The 12,133-nt window shown below is 39.1% G+C and overlaps 1 protein-coding gene across 13 annotated transcripts in view; it reads left to right on the top strand.

Annotated features, from left to right (window-relative positions):
- Window positions 1–11,192, top strand: part of RNF38 (ring finger protein 38) — a 66,817-nt gene extending 55,625 nt beyond the window's left edge. For all 13 annotated transcript variants that reach the window (XM_011224564.3, XM_011224563.3, XM_034664119.1 and 10 more), the window contains 3 exons: window positions 3,903–4,024; window positions 6,242–6,341; window positions 7,748–11,192. In XM_011224564.3, the coding sequence (XP_011222866.1) occupies window positions 3,903–4,024; window positions 6,242–6,341; window positions 7,748–7,810 (285 nt within the window). In that variant the 3' untranslated portion in view covers window positions 7,811–11,192. The remainder of the gene's footprint in view (window positions 1–3,902; window positions 4,025–6,241; window positions 6,342–7,747) is intronic.
- Window positions 11,193–12,133: the final 941 nt, after the last annotated feature.

Raw genomic sequence — 12,133 nt, 5'->3', positions numbered from 1 at the left:
GTGAGTGATGTTGTGACTTTTTTTTTTAATACTGCTGGTTACCTTTCTCATCCCAGCCTTACTCAGTCTCTATTTATACAATGTGAAAGAGACAATACAAGGAGACAAACACACACAATCTTAAAGCACTTTTTTTTTTTTAACACACGTGGAAGAGATCAGGCCAAATGCTATATTCTTCTGTAGTTTTCAAAATGCTATTATATCATTCTCCTTCTACATATATAATCACACTGCACTGTCCTTTGGATTCCAGTTCCAGATTTCTAGAGAGTGAATGGGGCTGTAGTAATTTCGTGGTTTTGTTGCTACACTGATGACGTTAGTTTCGTGGAAAGGAGTTGGTTATCCTTTAGGTATTCTGTACTGAAGTCTTAAGTCACCTTGCTGAAGAGGACACCTCTTCGTTAAATAGATCATGTACCCATCAATGGAAAAAACAGTGATACCATCCCTGTATAAGAAAAATATTTTGGGACGCCTGGTTTGCTCTGTTGGTTAAGCGTCTGCCTTCGGCTCAGGTCATGATCCCAGTGGGATCAAGTCCTGCATCGGGCTCCTTGCTCAGTGGGGGGCCTCCTTCTCTCTCTGCCTGCTAGTACCCCTGCTTGTGTGTTCTCTCTCTCTCTCTCTCTTTCTCCCCCCCTCCTTTCACAAATAAAATCTTGAAAAAATATATTTTTTATTTGGCATTGGAATACCTTTCTTTCTTTCTTTTTTTTTTTTTAAGATTTTATTTATTTATTCGACAGAGAGACAGCCAGCGAGAGAGGGAACACAAGCAGGGGGAGTGGGAGAGGAAGAAGCAGGCTCAGAGCAGAGGAGCCTGATGTGGGGCTCGATCCCATAATGCCGGGATCACGCCCTGAGCCGAAGGCAGATGCTTAACTGCTGTGCCACCCAGGCGCCCCTGGAATACCTTTCTGAACTGTACTTTGAGTTAAATATGTTTGATCTTTGGCAGTCATACTTTAATACAATCAAGACTCTTGCTTTTCTGGTTTTGAATCTATCCTTTGCATTCTTGCCTAAGTGCCTTTATTCCCCTTGTCCTTCTGCCTAAGAACCCCCCCCCCCCCAATTTGGAAACATAACCGTCTTTTAAGACCTGGCTAAAAATACTACCTCTGTGAAAGGCATTTCTAGTCCATTCCCAGATCTAAATGAGTCCCTCCCTCCTTTTTGTTCTTAAAGTTCTTATAAAACCATGCATATTAATCACGTCCTCACTTTAGTTGTCTTGCTTGCTGGATCATATAAATTCATTGAAGGCTTGATTATCATTATAGCCTACATCCAGTAAGGGCTTAGTGAACGTACTTTATTGAATATAATTATTATAAGTTATTTTCAATGACCAAAGTGTCCTGTGGTATATATAAGAGACATATAAAAGATTTATATGGGCTGTATCCTAAATTTTATCTGCTAATTACAATCGATATCAAATTTAACAATTTACTATCTACCATTTTAGAGGGACTTAGGGGCATGCATGGTGAAGGGGGAGCAATTTATTTAGATGACCCAGTTCTCCAAATAAGTGGTACCAAACACAGCATTGTGGTGTCATCGTGTTAAGACACAGCTATCATATCATTAATTATTGAGGTTTTGGGAAATTGATTCTGTGTCTCTCATTTTCCATCATCATTTGATTGTTAGCCATTCTCTTAACCCTGTGGCCACCTAAACAAGAGGGGAAAGCAGCATACCAGGGGCTGCCAGATTGTAGGATAAAGCAAATGAGTAATTAGAGCCATTGAAAACTGGGAGAAAGGAGTTACTGGCATAAAATCAATAAGCATAAGAGCATAACTGAAGCAAAACTATCTTAAAATCCATGATTTCTTAGTGATAACTTCAAGAAGTAGGAAATTCACTGGTCTCATGCTGCCTTTTCTATTTAAATTGTGCTACTGAGTACAGTTTGATATGGGACAGTGGTTCAGTATAGTAATATTTCATCTAATAAATTAAGACAGTGATTGAATAGGGGCGCCTGGGTGGCTCAGCCATTAAGCGTCTGCCTTCAGCTCAGGTCATGATCCCAGGGTCCTGGGATCGAGCCCTGCATTGTGCTCCCTGCTTGGGGAAGCCTGCTTCTTCCTCTCCCACTCCCCTTGTGTTCCTTTCTTGCTGTCTGTCTCTGTCAAATAAATAAAATCTTAAAGAAAAAGAAAGAAAGTGATAGAATATTACCATTTTGCCATCTTTAATGGACCTAAGCAGTGTTCCATCAGTGACTGCTGATATAACAGCTAGGCATGATGAGCCTTATGATGGTAATAGTCAAAGCTACCAACTTATAGGAAGTACAGGGGACAAGAAAGTAAAATTCTCAGGGTAGGTAGGTTCAGTCAGCAAAATTCAGACTCTGGGAATTTGTACAAGCAAGCCATTGACCTGTTTTCTTCAACAGATAAGAGTAAAAAAAAGGAATTAGAGACATACCAAGCAGTGGTAATATATGGATTTATTTGGATCCTGATTTGAGCAAACTTTTTTTTTTTTAAGATTTTATTTTTATTTATTTGACAGAGATAGAGACAGCCAGCGAGAGAGGGAACACAAGCAGGGGGAGTGGGAGAGGAAGAAGCAGGCTCATAGCGGAGGAGCCTGATGTGGGGCTCAATCCCATCACACCCTGAGCCGAAGGCAGACACTTAACCGCTGTGCCACCCAGGCGCCTCTGAACAAACTTTTTTTAAATTTTATTTATTTGTCGGAGGGAGGGGGAGAGAGACGCAGGCAGAGGGAGAAGAAGGCTCCCCGCTGAGCAAGGAGCCCGACGCGGGACTCGATCCCAGGACCGTGGGATCATGACCTGTGCGAAGGCAGATGCTTAACCAACGGAGCCACCCAGGCATCCCTGAACAGACTATTTTTAGAAGTGTTTTTGAGGGACGCCTGGGTGGCTCAATCCATTAAGCGTCTGCCTTCAGCTCATTTCATGATCCCAGGGTCCTGGGATCGAGTCCCGCGTCGGGCTCCTTGCTCAGCGGGGAGCCTGCTTCTCCCTCTCCCTCTCTCTACCTCCCCTGCTTGTGCGCGCTCTCTCTCTCTCTCTCTCTCTGACAAGTGTTTTTTTGAAAAAAGTGTTTATGAAAATAATTGAAACAATCAGAGGCATTTGACATTTAAGGAATTGTTAGTTTTTTAGGTGTGATGATGTTATTGTAGTTATATTCTTATAAAACGTCTTTTATTTTTTAGAAGGGTGGTTCTCAACTTGGGGACAGTTTTACTTCCCAGAGGCTATGTAGCAACATCTAGAGACATTGTTGGTTGTTAAAACTGGGGGTAGGGGTTACTGGCATCCAGCAGCTGGAAGCCAGGGATGCTGCTAAACACCCTTCAGTGTGCAGGGACAGCCCCAGACGCCAGAGTGCTGCGGTGGGCGGATTGTTTTAAAGATATACACAGAACTGTTTCACCAATGAAATACAGCGTTTTAGCTTTGTTCCAAACTAATCTGGGGTTTACCAGTGGATGGTACTCCGTGAACTTCATCGTGGTTCTTGAGCCTAGGTTATAGGCACGTGGAAGTTCATTACACTATTTTTCTACTATTGTATATATTTAAAATTTTCCATAATAAAGGTAAGGTTGAGTTTTTCTTTGGTTTGTTTGCTTTTAGGGTTTTTTGATTATTGAAATAGAATATTTAAAGAGAGGGGCGCCTGAGTGGCTCAGGCGGTTGAGCGTCTACCTTCGGCTCAGGTCATGATCCCACGGTCCTGGGATCGAGTTCCGCATCGGGCTCCTTGCTCTGCAGGGAGCCTGCTTCTCCCTCTGCCTGCACCTTGTGCATGCTCTTGCTCTCTCTCTTTCTGGCAAATGAATAAAATCCTTAAAAAAATTTAAAGAGAGTTGAAAATTGTCCCCCTTTCCCTCTGTAGGCCCTGTTAAACCTGGCAGAGCGACTGGGAGAGGCTAAGCCTCGAGGACTGACTAAAGCAGATATTGAACAGCTTCCTTCTTATCGGTTCAATCCTAACAACCACCAGTCAGAACAGACTTTGTAAGTACATTTTTCTGACATTACTCTGAAATTTCCTTTTCTACCTTTATAAAAGAAAAGCTTGAGAGTCAAAGATAACTTGATAACTGTAAGTAGTCTCTGTTGTATTACGCCAGCCCTGTGCTGTTTGGTAAGGTAGCCACTAGTCATGTGGGGCTGTTTAAATTAATTAAATAAAAAGTTTCTTTATTGCACTCACTAATGATGCTGTGACAGAAGATGTAGAACATTTCTATCTGAGAAAGTTCTGTTTGACAGTCCTGTTCTAGATTTCTAGGTTGCCTAGAAATTTAATGGTTTCTTAGAATATTTTATATAAGATTAAAGAGCCTCGTCGAGGTTTTTACCTAAACATTCTGCTTATTATAATATCTTTAATAACAAGTTTACGGAGCTATAATTCACATGTAAAGTGTACAATTCAGTGGTTTTTAGTATATTCATAGAGTTTTCCAACCATCTTCAAATTCAAATGTACACCATTTCTTCACCTCAAAGAGAAACCCCTAACCCACAAGCAGCCGTGTCCTATTTTTCCCCAACACTATCTATTCCAGCATAGACTCCCACTATTTTACCTTTTTTTTAATCTCTGTAGATTTGCCTGTCCCGGACATTTCACATTAATGAAATCATACAGTATATGCGCTTTTATGTGTGGCGGCTTTAACCTAGCTTAATGTTTTCAAGGTCCATCATGTTGCTTGTATCAGTACTTCTTCATTCCTTTTTATGACCAAATACTATTCCGTTGTATGGATATACCAAATGTTGTTTATCCCTGCCTAGTTGATGCACATTTGGCTCGTTTCCATGTTTTGACTAGTATTAATAATACTGCTGTGAACATTTCTGTACAGAATTTTTCTGTGGATATATGTTTTCATTTTTCTTGGGTATCTAATAGACCACATGGTAGCTTTGTTTAACCTTTTTTTTTTAAGGTTTTATTTATTCATTTATTTAAATAGTCTCTACACCCAACGTGGGGCTCGAACTTACACCCCTGAGATCAAGAGTCACATGCTCTTCTGACTGAGCCAGCCAGGTGCCCCAACTTTTTTTAACTTTTTGAGAGCTGCTAGTTTTTTCCAAAGTGGATACACCATTTTACATCCCCACCAGCAATATGTGAAGTTTCTCCACATCTCTCCAGTGGTTATTATTATTCTCTTTTGATTCTAGCTGTCCTAGTGGGAGTGAGGTGGTATCTTGTTAAGGTTTTATCTCCATTTCCAAGATGGCAAATGATGTTGAGCAATTTACTGTACTTACTGGCCAGCCACCTATGTATTTCTCCAAAGAAGTTTGGAGAAATGTCTGTTAACATCCTTTGTCCATTTTTAAATTGGGCTTTTTATTATTGAGTTGTAGAGGTTATTTATATGTTATACATATAAGTTGTTCCCTTTTGAGATATGATTTTCAAAAATATCTCCCATTTTGTAAGTTGTCTTTGCACTTTGTTAATGGTGTTTTTTGAAGTACAATTTTTTTTTTTTAATGTTCAGCTTACCTAATTTTTTTTTTTTTAAAGATTTTATGTATTTATTTGACAGAGATAGAGATAGCCAGTGAGAGAGGGAACACAAGCAGGGGGAGTGGGAGAGGAGAAGCAGGCTCACAGGAGAGGAGCCTGATGTGGGGCTCGATCCCATAACGCCGGGATCACGCCCTGAGCCGAAGGCAGACGCTTAACCGCTGTGCCACCCAGGCGCCCCTAAGCTTACCTAATTTTTTTATTTCTTGTGCTTTTGGTGTCATTTCTGCTAAACCATTGCTTATTCCAGTATCATGAAGATTTACCCCTATGTTTTCTTCTAGGAGTTTAATAGTTTTTAGCTCTTAGTTTAGGCCTTTGTTCCATTTTTCAGTTAATTTTTGTGTGTCATGTGAGGTAGGGGTCCATCTTCATTCTTTTGCATATGGATGTCCGATTGTTTCAACACCGTTTGTCGAATATTATAGTGTCTTCAGTATTAAGACTAGCTTGGATGTTTAACCAGAAGTTCTCTTGATGATCTCTCAGTAAAGCAAAGCACTCTAAATGTCTTAATATCATTATTTTTTCAGGGTATTGATAGATTATTTTGTTTTAAAATTTAAATGACAGTTTGAAAAGTGAGATGGTAAATGGTTTTTCTAGGCTTCATTAGTCATAACAAAATAGAAAACCACTTGAATTTATGGTTAAATGATCTTTTTTGCTTTTTTTAGGTGTGTAGTATGCATGTGTGATTTTGAGTCAAGGCAGCTACTTAGAGTTTTACCCTGTAACCACGAGTTCCATGCCAAGTGTGTCGACAAATGGCTTAAGGTAAAGTGGATAGCATCTGTGAAGAGAATAACATTGAATTTTCTCCTTTATTGACCATAGTTTTATGTAAAATAGGTCCATTGTTTGGTGGAGGACGGGTAAGGAGACAAAATTTTCAATGACTTCTGCAAATGAAAAGGCCAGTGAAAATTAACTAGAGCCATCAGTGTGGGAGTGATTGTGCAAAACTTGAAAATGGGTTATGTGTACTTGATCATCAGTATATCCTTTCTAGTGTTACATAGGGGCAAGGCCTGAACTTCCGGGGCCAGTTTCCTGTAAGAGTTTAGAAGGGGACCTCACTGGACCTCCTTTGTCAGAGATTTACATGAGAAATGAACCACTAGTGCTTTTATTTCATTCTTATCATTTTGTAGATATGAAAAACCCAAAGCACACAAATTCTGTATTTTATAGTAGAATAAAAATATGCAGTAAAATAATTTAAAAAATAGTCAACTTTATCATCAACTAAACTTCATTTAGGTGATCTGAATGATCTTAAAAATGATAATACCTCTGGGTTACTTAAGGTCACAGTTTGATGAGGAAGACAGATGAGTTAAAAGAGAATCAGTCCTCTGTGTGAGCACCGAGTAAGGGTGCCCAGTATTTAGCTCAAGCCACATCCTGAAGGCAAAGAGTCTTCACTTTTTAGAAGAAGAATGTATTATATATACACAGCCCTGCTGTGTAGGAACAGAGACTGATCAGAAAACAGCAGATTGCATATGGCTGATAGCGAGAGTGGCAAGAGAAGAGATCTTCAAAGATATGGCCAGTGACTGGCTTATTGTGAAGTCATGATGCTTGTGAGGGAGTGTGACTTGATCCTGGAAATAATGTGGAAGGCTATGACTGAGATTGTGCTTCAGAAAGATGACTGGCCACCGTTAGGAGAACGGGAAAGGAGAGAGGTTTCTGAGAGACTTTGAGATGGGATGATGATGTTCTGGGCTAGACAGAGAAGGAATATTGGCAATTGGATGAAAAGAGGAGGACTGATTGGAGAGCTATTGTAATGTACAGATGAGAGTATTTCATGAATAACGTGTTTTAGAAAGTAAGAGAGCAGGTGATAGTTTTGTGGCTTTGGCAACTGAGAAAATGGTGGTGCCATTTGTTGAGAGGGCGTTTTAAGCTAGGTATTAAATCTGTCTGAACTGGTGATAGGTAATTTTGCCTATATGTTGAAACGGACCTATTAAAAAAAAAAACACTCATCGGCTGCTAAGTCTTTTGAGTTTGTGGTGTATTTTTTTAAAAGAGAGATTTAATGATTGCTTTGTACCTTTTTAAAGGAATAAGGAATAAAAACTATATGGGAAGTAAAAATAGCTTGTTGCCTTTAACATGTTACATTGTATAAATCACAGTTCAGACAAGTTTTCTCTTTTGTGTTTTAGGCAAATCGTACTTGCCCAATCTGCCGAGCTGATGCTTCAGAAGTGCATCGGGATTCAGAATGACCAACCTAAGAGCACAAATTTAGTTTGGGTGTTCCTCATCACATGTATATACGGACTATCCATTGAACTTAATCTGTGTGGCTTCCAGCCCTCCCTTTACCAAAAGGGTCAATGGACCTTTCTTTGCACTGTGTGACTTAATCAACTATAAAAGCTTACAATTAGTCTTCACAATTATGGGATTGTTATACTAACTGTGTGATTGGAACTCCAAAGACTTTTTCTTTAGCTTAATTTTGTGTGTGCACTAACATTCCCTGGTTTTTGTGTGATCATTCCGAGTGTTGCTGCAAGATTACAGTGGACGTGATCTTTTAGCATGTGCTTTTATAAAAAGTGGTAGCTCCAGATGATATAGCAATCTACCTTATATAGAGCCTTCAGAAACTGTGAGTGGAAATGAATGCAGCGTGTGACTGTTGGTGATAAGTGTATCTGTGTGTGAGAGAGAGTGTGCGCAACTACTTGTGTGAGGGCATGGTAGCTAACGTGTGTATGAGATCCTATATACCAGCATGTACCAAGAATGTGTGTGTAGTTTTAATTATGCTGCAATGTATAATCTGGTGTGTTATTTAAACAGCACTAGTACTGTACACTGGTTTTTTCCCTTGTGTTTGCTGTTGCACACTGATTGCTAAGGGTGCATCAATGATAAGCATTGAATACTCCATCCCTTCCCTCCCAGTAAATGGAATGAGAAAAGCCTTCTTCCTTTGCTTCAGGCAGCTGTCACCTTCTCTTCGTTGGTGGTCCCAAGTGGGTCACTTAAGAAAAAAAGTGTAACAGATTTCTCACTCCATGAACCTGATTTTTTGATTCTGTTGTGAAAAAGAAATTTTTTTAATCTCCAACTTGCTGTTTCCAAAAAGAAGGTGCAATATCATACATCATCAGTTAGCAATATTAGCATTTCAATCAGTGATTTGAATGTTGATACTTTGTTTTTTTTCCTCTACATTTCCAGTAAGCTTCTTACAGGAAGTACCTGTGATTTTTTTTTTTTCTTAATGTTTAGGTTTGTAGTCTATCTGAAGATATTTGAGTAATATATTTCTAAGAATATCACTGGTCCCATGAAGTCTCACCTCCTTTACTTCCACCAGAACAAAATCTATTAGCTAATTCAGCTTGACTTCTGATATGTTCTTTGTTAAGCTCTCATAGGCAACTAAATTGTTTTAAGAAACTATATTTCTGTTTGTATCGATTCACCTGCCAACCTCCAATTCTGAAAGTTGTCTAGTTCTTCCCTCCGTAAATGTGCTTCTCATGGAAACCCTGATTTCCAGGATGGATCAAGTGCTGTGACAGCTTGAATTCTTAGACCTGATGTGCTTTGATGTTTTATTGCTTTTTTAAAAAATTTTTGTTTGAGAAAAATTTAATATAACAGGTCCAGAATACTTGCAGTATAAACGAAGATTTGATTTTTGTATAAAAAATAATGCTGTAAAACAGGAATTGACCTTCATTTAGTTGATCTGAAATAATACATAGCTGTGTGGGTTTTTTTTTTATAGGTCCATTGAGCATCATATAGATTGTTTAAAGTCATTTTCCAGCAGTGTTTTGATTCCTCCCTTGTTCTTTTGTTGTCCTCAGCATTGTCTGCCTTTTCCTGCAGTTGAGGTCATTGCTTTGTTTGCAGTGGCGCAGGCTGCATAATCCCAGTCAGGACTGTGATGACTTGCTGCCAGCCTCACTCAGCTTTCAGTTGGCTCTGTGTCGGTTTTCTACTCAGACAGTGTTAACTACTTGTTACTGCCATGCTACTTGCCTTCCCTTGATGTCTCTATAAGCTCATCCCAGCTTAGAGTTCAGTAAAGTCAATTCTCACAGAAGCACAATTTTGCCCTTTTCCAGACACTGTTGCCTCTATCTAGTCAGACAAATAGGATTTTGCACACTTTCTGTTCACCCCTGTATTTGTCAGTGCATCAAAAATACATCTCAACAGTGCTGAAGTGCACGTTACTTTTCAATCATTAGGGCATTCCCCACCTGTTCCTGATGAATAAAAAGCGTGTTGAAGACCAAAATTATTGGCATAATAATCAGCTACATTACGAATCACGTATAGTTTGATCTTTATTTTTTTTAATTATAGAAAATCATGTTTAAAATGGCGAAAGCCCATCTTATACATAGACTCTTTTATATAGCTGCGAAAAATTTATATCTGTACAGATCTAACATAACACTACTACACTCAGTATTCATTTTATTGAAGCATGCAAGTAAAGCACTTTTTCTAATTTATATAGATACCTAATTAACAAGGCACATTGTACTAATGACTAGGAAAAGTAGCTCTTCCCTCCCTCGGACGATGAATTCTTGTCATAGTATCCCTTTTCCAGCAAATTTTTGAGAGGCAGTTGGCAATTTAGGAGGCAGCAGGGTCTATGTTGGTAAAATCCTGAAGTAATGTTGCACTCTTGTGACTGATCTCTCTTGGGGAATGTCTTTCTTTGCATGGGGCCCTTAGAGATGTGTACAGATTTGCTGATTAAGTGGGTCGTGCGTATTAGGAGCATACATGCATGTGGTCTGAACCAGCTCAGACTAGCCACAGTGAGCAGCTTCATGGCTAGCGAAAGAAAGAACAGTTGATTCGTGCCCAGCTGTTGTCACCTTGAGCGATGCACCAGATAGCAGGCAGTTGTTGGTTTGTTGCCTTCTTCCTCTTTTCTCCTAAAACAATATTGGCTTTACCATCTTAACTCTGCTGTGGGGTTTCATTTTGTGTTATTTGCATGAATTATCATCTTTGAATTTTTTTAGCGCCCCCCTCCCCCCCAAATAGAACAAAACAAAAAACAAGTCAAGGCCTCCAGGTATCAAGATCTCATTAGGATTTTCTGTCCTGAATTTTTTTGAGCAAAATCTGGAAAATGTGAAAGCATATTTAGATTTTATACACTCTCTGAAATGTGATTTATTAAGATTCTTAAATTTGGCCCTCTTGTAAGTATTTTGAATGAGATCTACCAACTTAGAATATTTTTCACAGATATCTTTAGGCCTTCATTAGAAAGCTATTTTCCCCCCTGTTGGTACATTTGGTTACCTCATTTTGCTATTTGTTTCAGATTATGAAAGCTTACAGGGGTGTTTTTTGGAATCATTTGCTGAGTCATATCCTCAAATCATATTCCATTGTATCAGTTAACACATAGTTTTAAATGTACGTATTATAAATATCTGTAACCAAATCATTTGAAGGCTTGATAAATTTTTAACAAAGTTTGTACATTTTTTATGAAAGTTACTAGTAATGCTTTACTAAGTAGTGCAATGAATTTTTATTTTTAATCCCTGTGCCCAATTTTGGAGTTGAGAGGGTTGTTGGTAATAAATGTATGATGTACACTTAAAACCTTTTGTTGTGTTTCGTGTTACTGTGTTAGGGAAGGAGTGAGGTTGTGTGTACTTGAAGTGGGAGGGTTGTGGGGGGATTCCGGCAGGAGGATGGAGCTGTTGAGCTACCTGTAGCTAGATTTAATTTTTCGACTATAAATACATTTGTGTAAACATCTTAGAAACATGAAAACAACTAGCATTGTAGCATGTGGAACAGAATTCTATCCTTTGAAAAGCCAAGAAGATAGCTGAATAAGCTTATTGAACAGTAGGGCCACATACTAGGTAACTGGATATCTTTCTATACATGCTAACCATAAGATGCAGGAAATAAGATGATGATAGATAACAGAGCAAATTTGTCCCCATTAGCTACAGTTTACGTCCAACTTACTGTCAACATAATAGGGAAGAGGAGCCTCTGTTAGTCACTTTCCATACATGTTTGTGTAATCCCTTTCCTTTGACCAAAAAGGAGTAAAAGACATCTACTTATATGTATATGCTGACTGTGTTACTCGAGAAGGAAAGTTAGAAACAAAATAAAAAGTGGAGGCTGAAGAATAGATTCCACCCCTCTTACCTGTCTTGGGGCCTGAGGGGAATGGATGCCCTCTGACTGGCTCCAGCACTTTGCTGTTAGAAGCATTCAGTAACCAAGTCCTGATTGTTTTTCTCATTTTCCCAGCATATTAGAAAGAATGCTTGTGTTGGACTTTGAATACCTCCAGAAACCCAAAACTTGTTCTGTCTTACGGCAGAGGCACCCGCTACACATCTGTGCGTGCTCTCATGCCTCAGTACCTACAGTAAGGCAGGGAGGCCGTGCAGCTATTTGAGCATTGAAAATGTGGACAGTCCAAACTGAGATGTACGGTACATTTTTGCACTGGGCTTCAAAGAACTGGTATGAGGAAGCATAAAATATCTCAGTAGTTTTTGTGATAATTCAAAGAC

This window comes from Ailuropoda melanoleuca, chromosome 7 (genome assembly GCF_002007445.2).
Source record: "Ailuropoda melanoleuca isolate Jingjing chromosome 7, ASM200744v2, whole genome shotgun sequence".
NCBI classification, from domain to species: Eukaryota; Metazoa; Chordata; class Mammalia; order Carnivora; family Ursidae; genus Ailuropoda; species Ailuropoda melanoleuca.
Note: the sequence above shows the minus strand (reverse complement) of the source record. Positions and strands in the feature narration are given on the sequence as shown.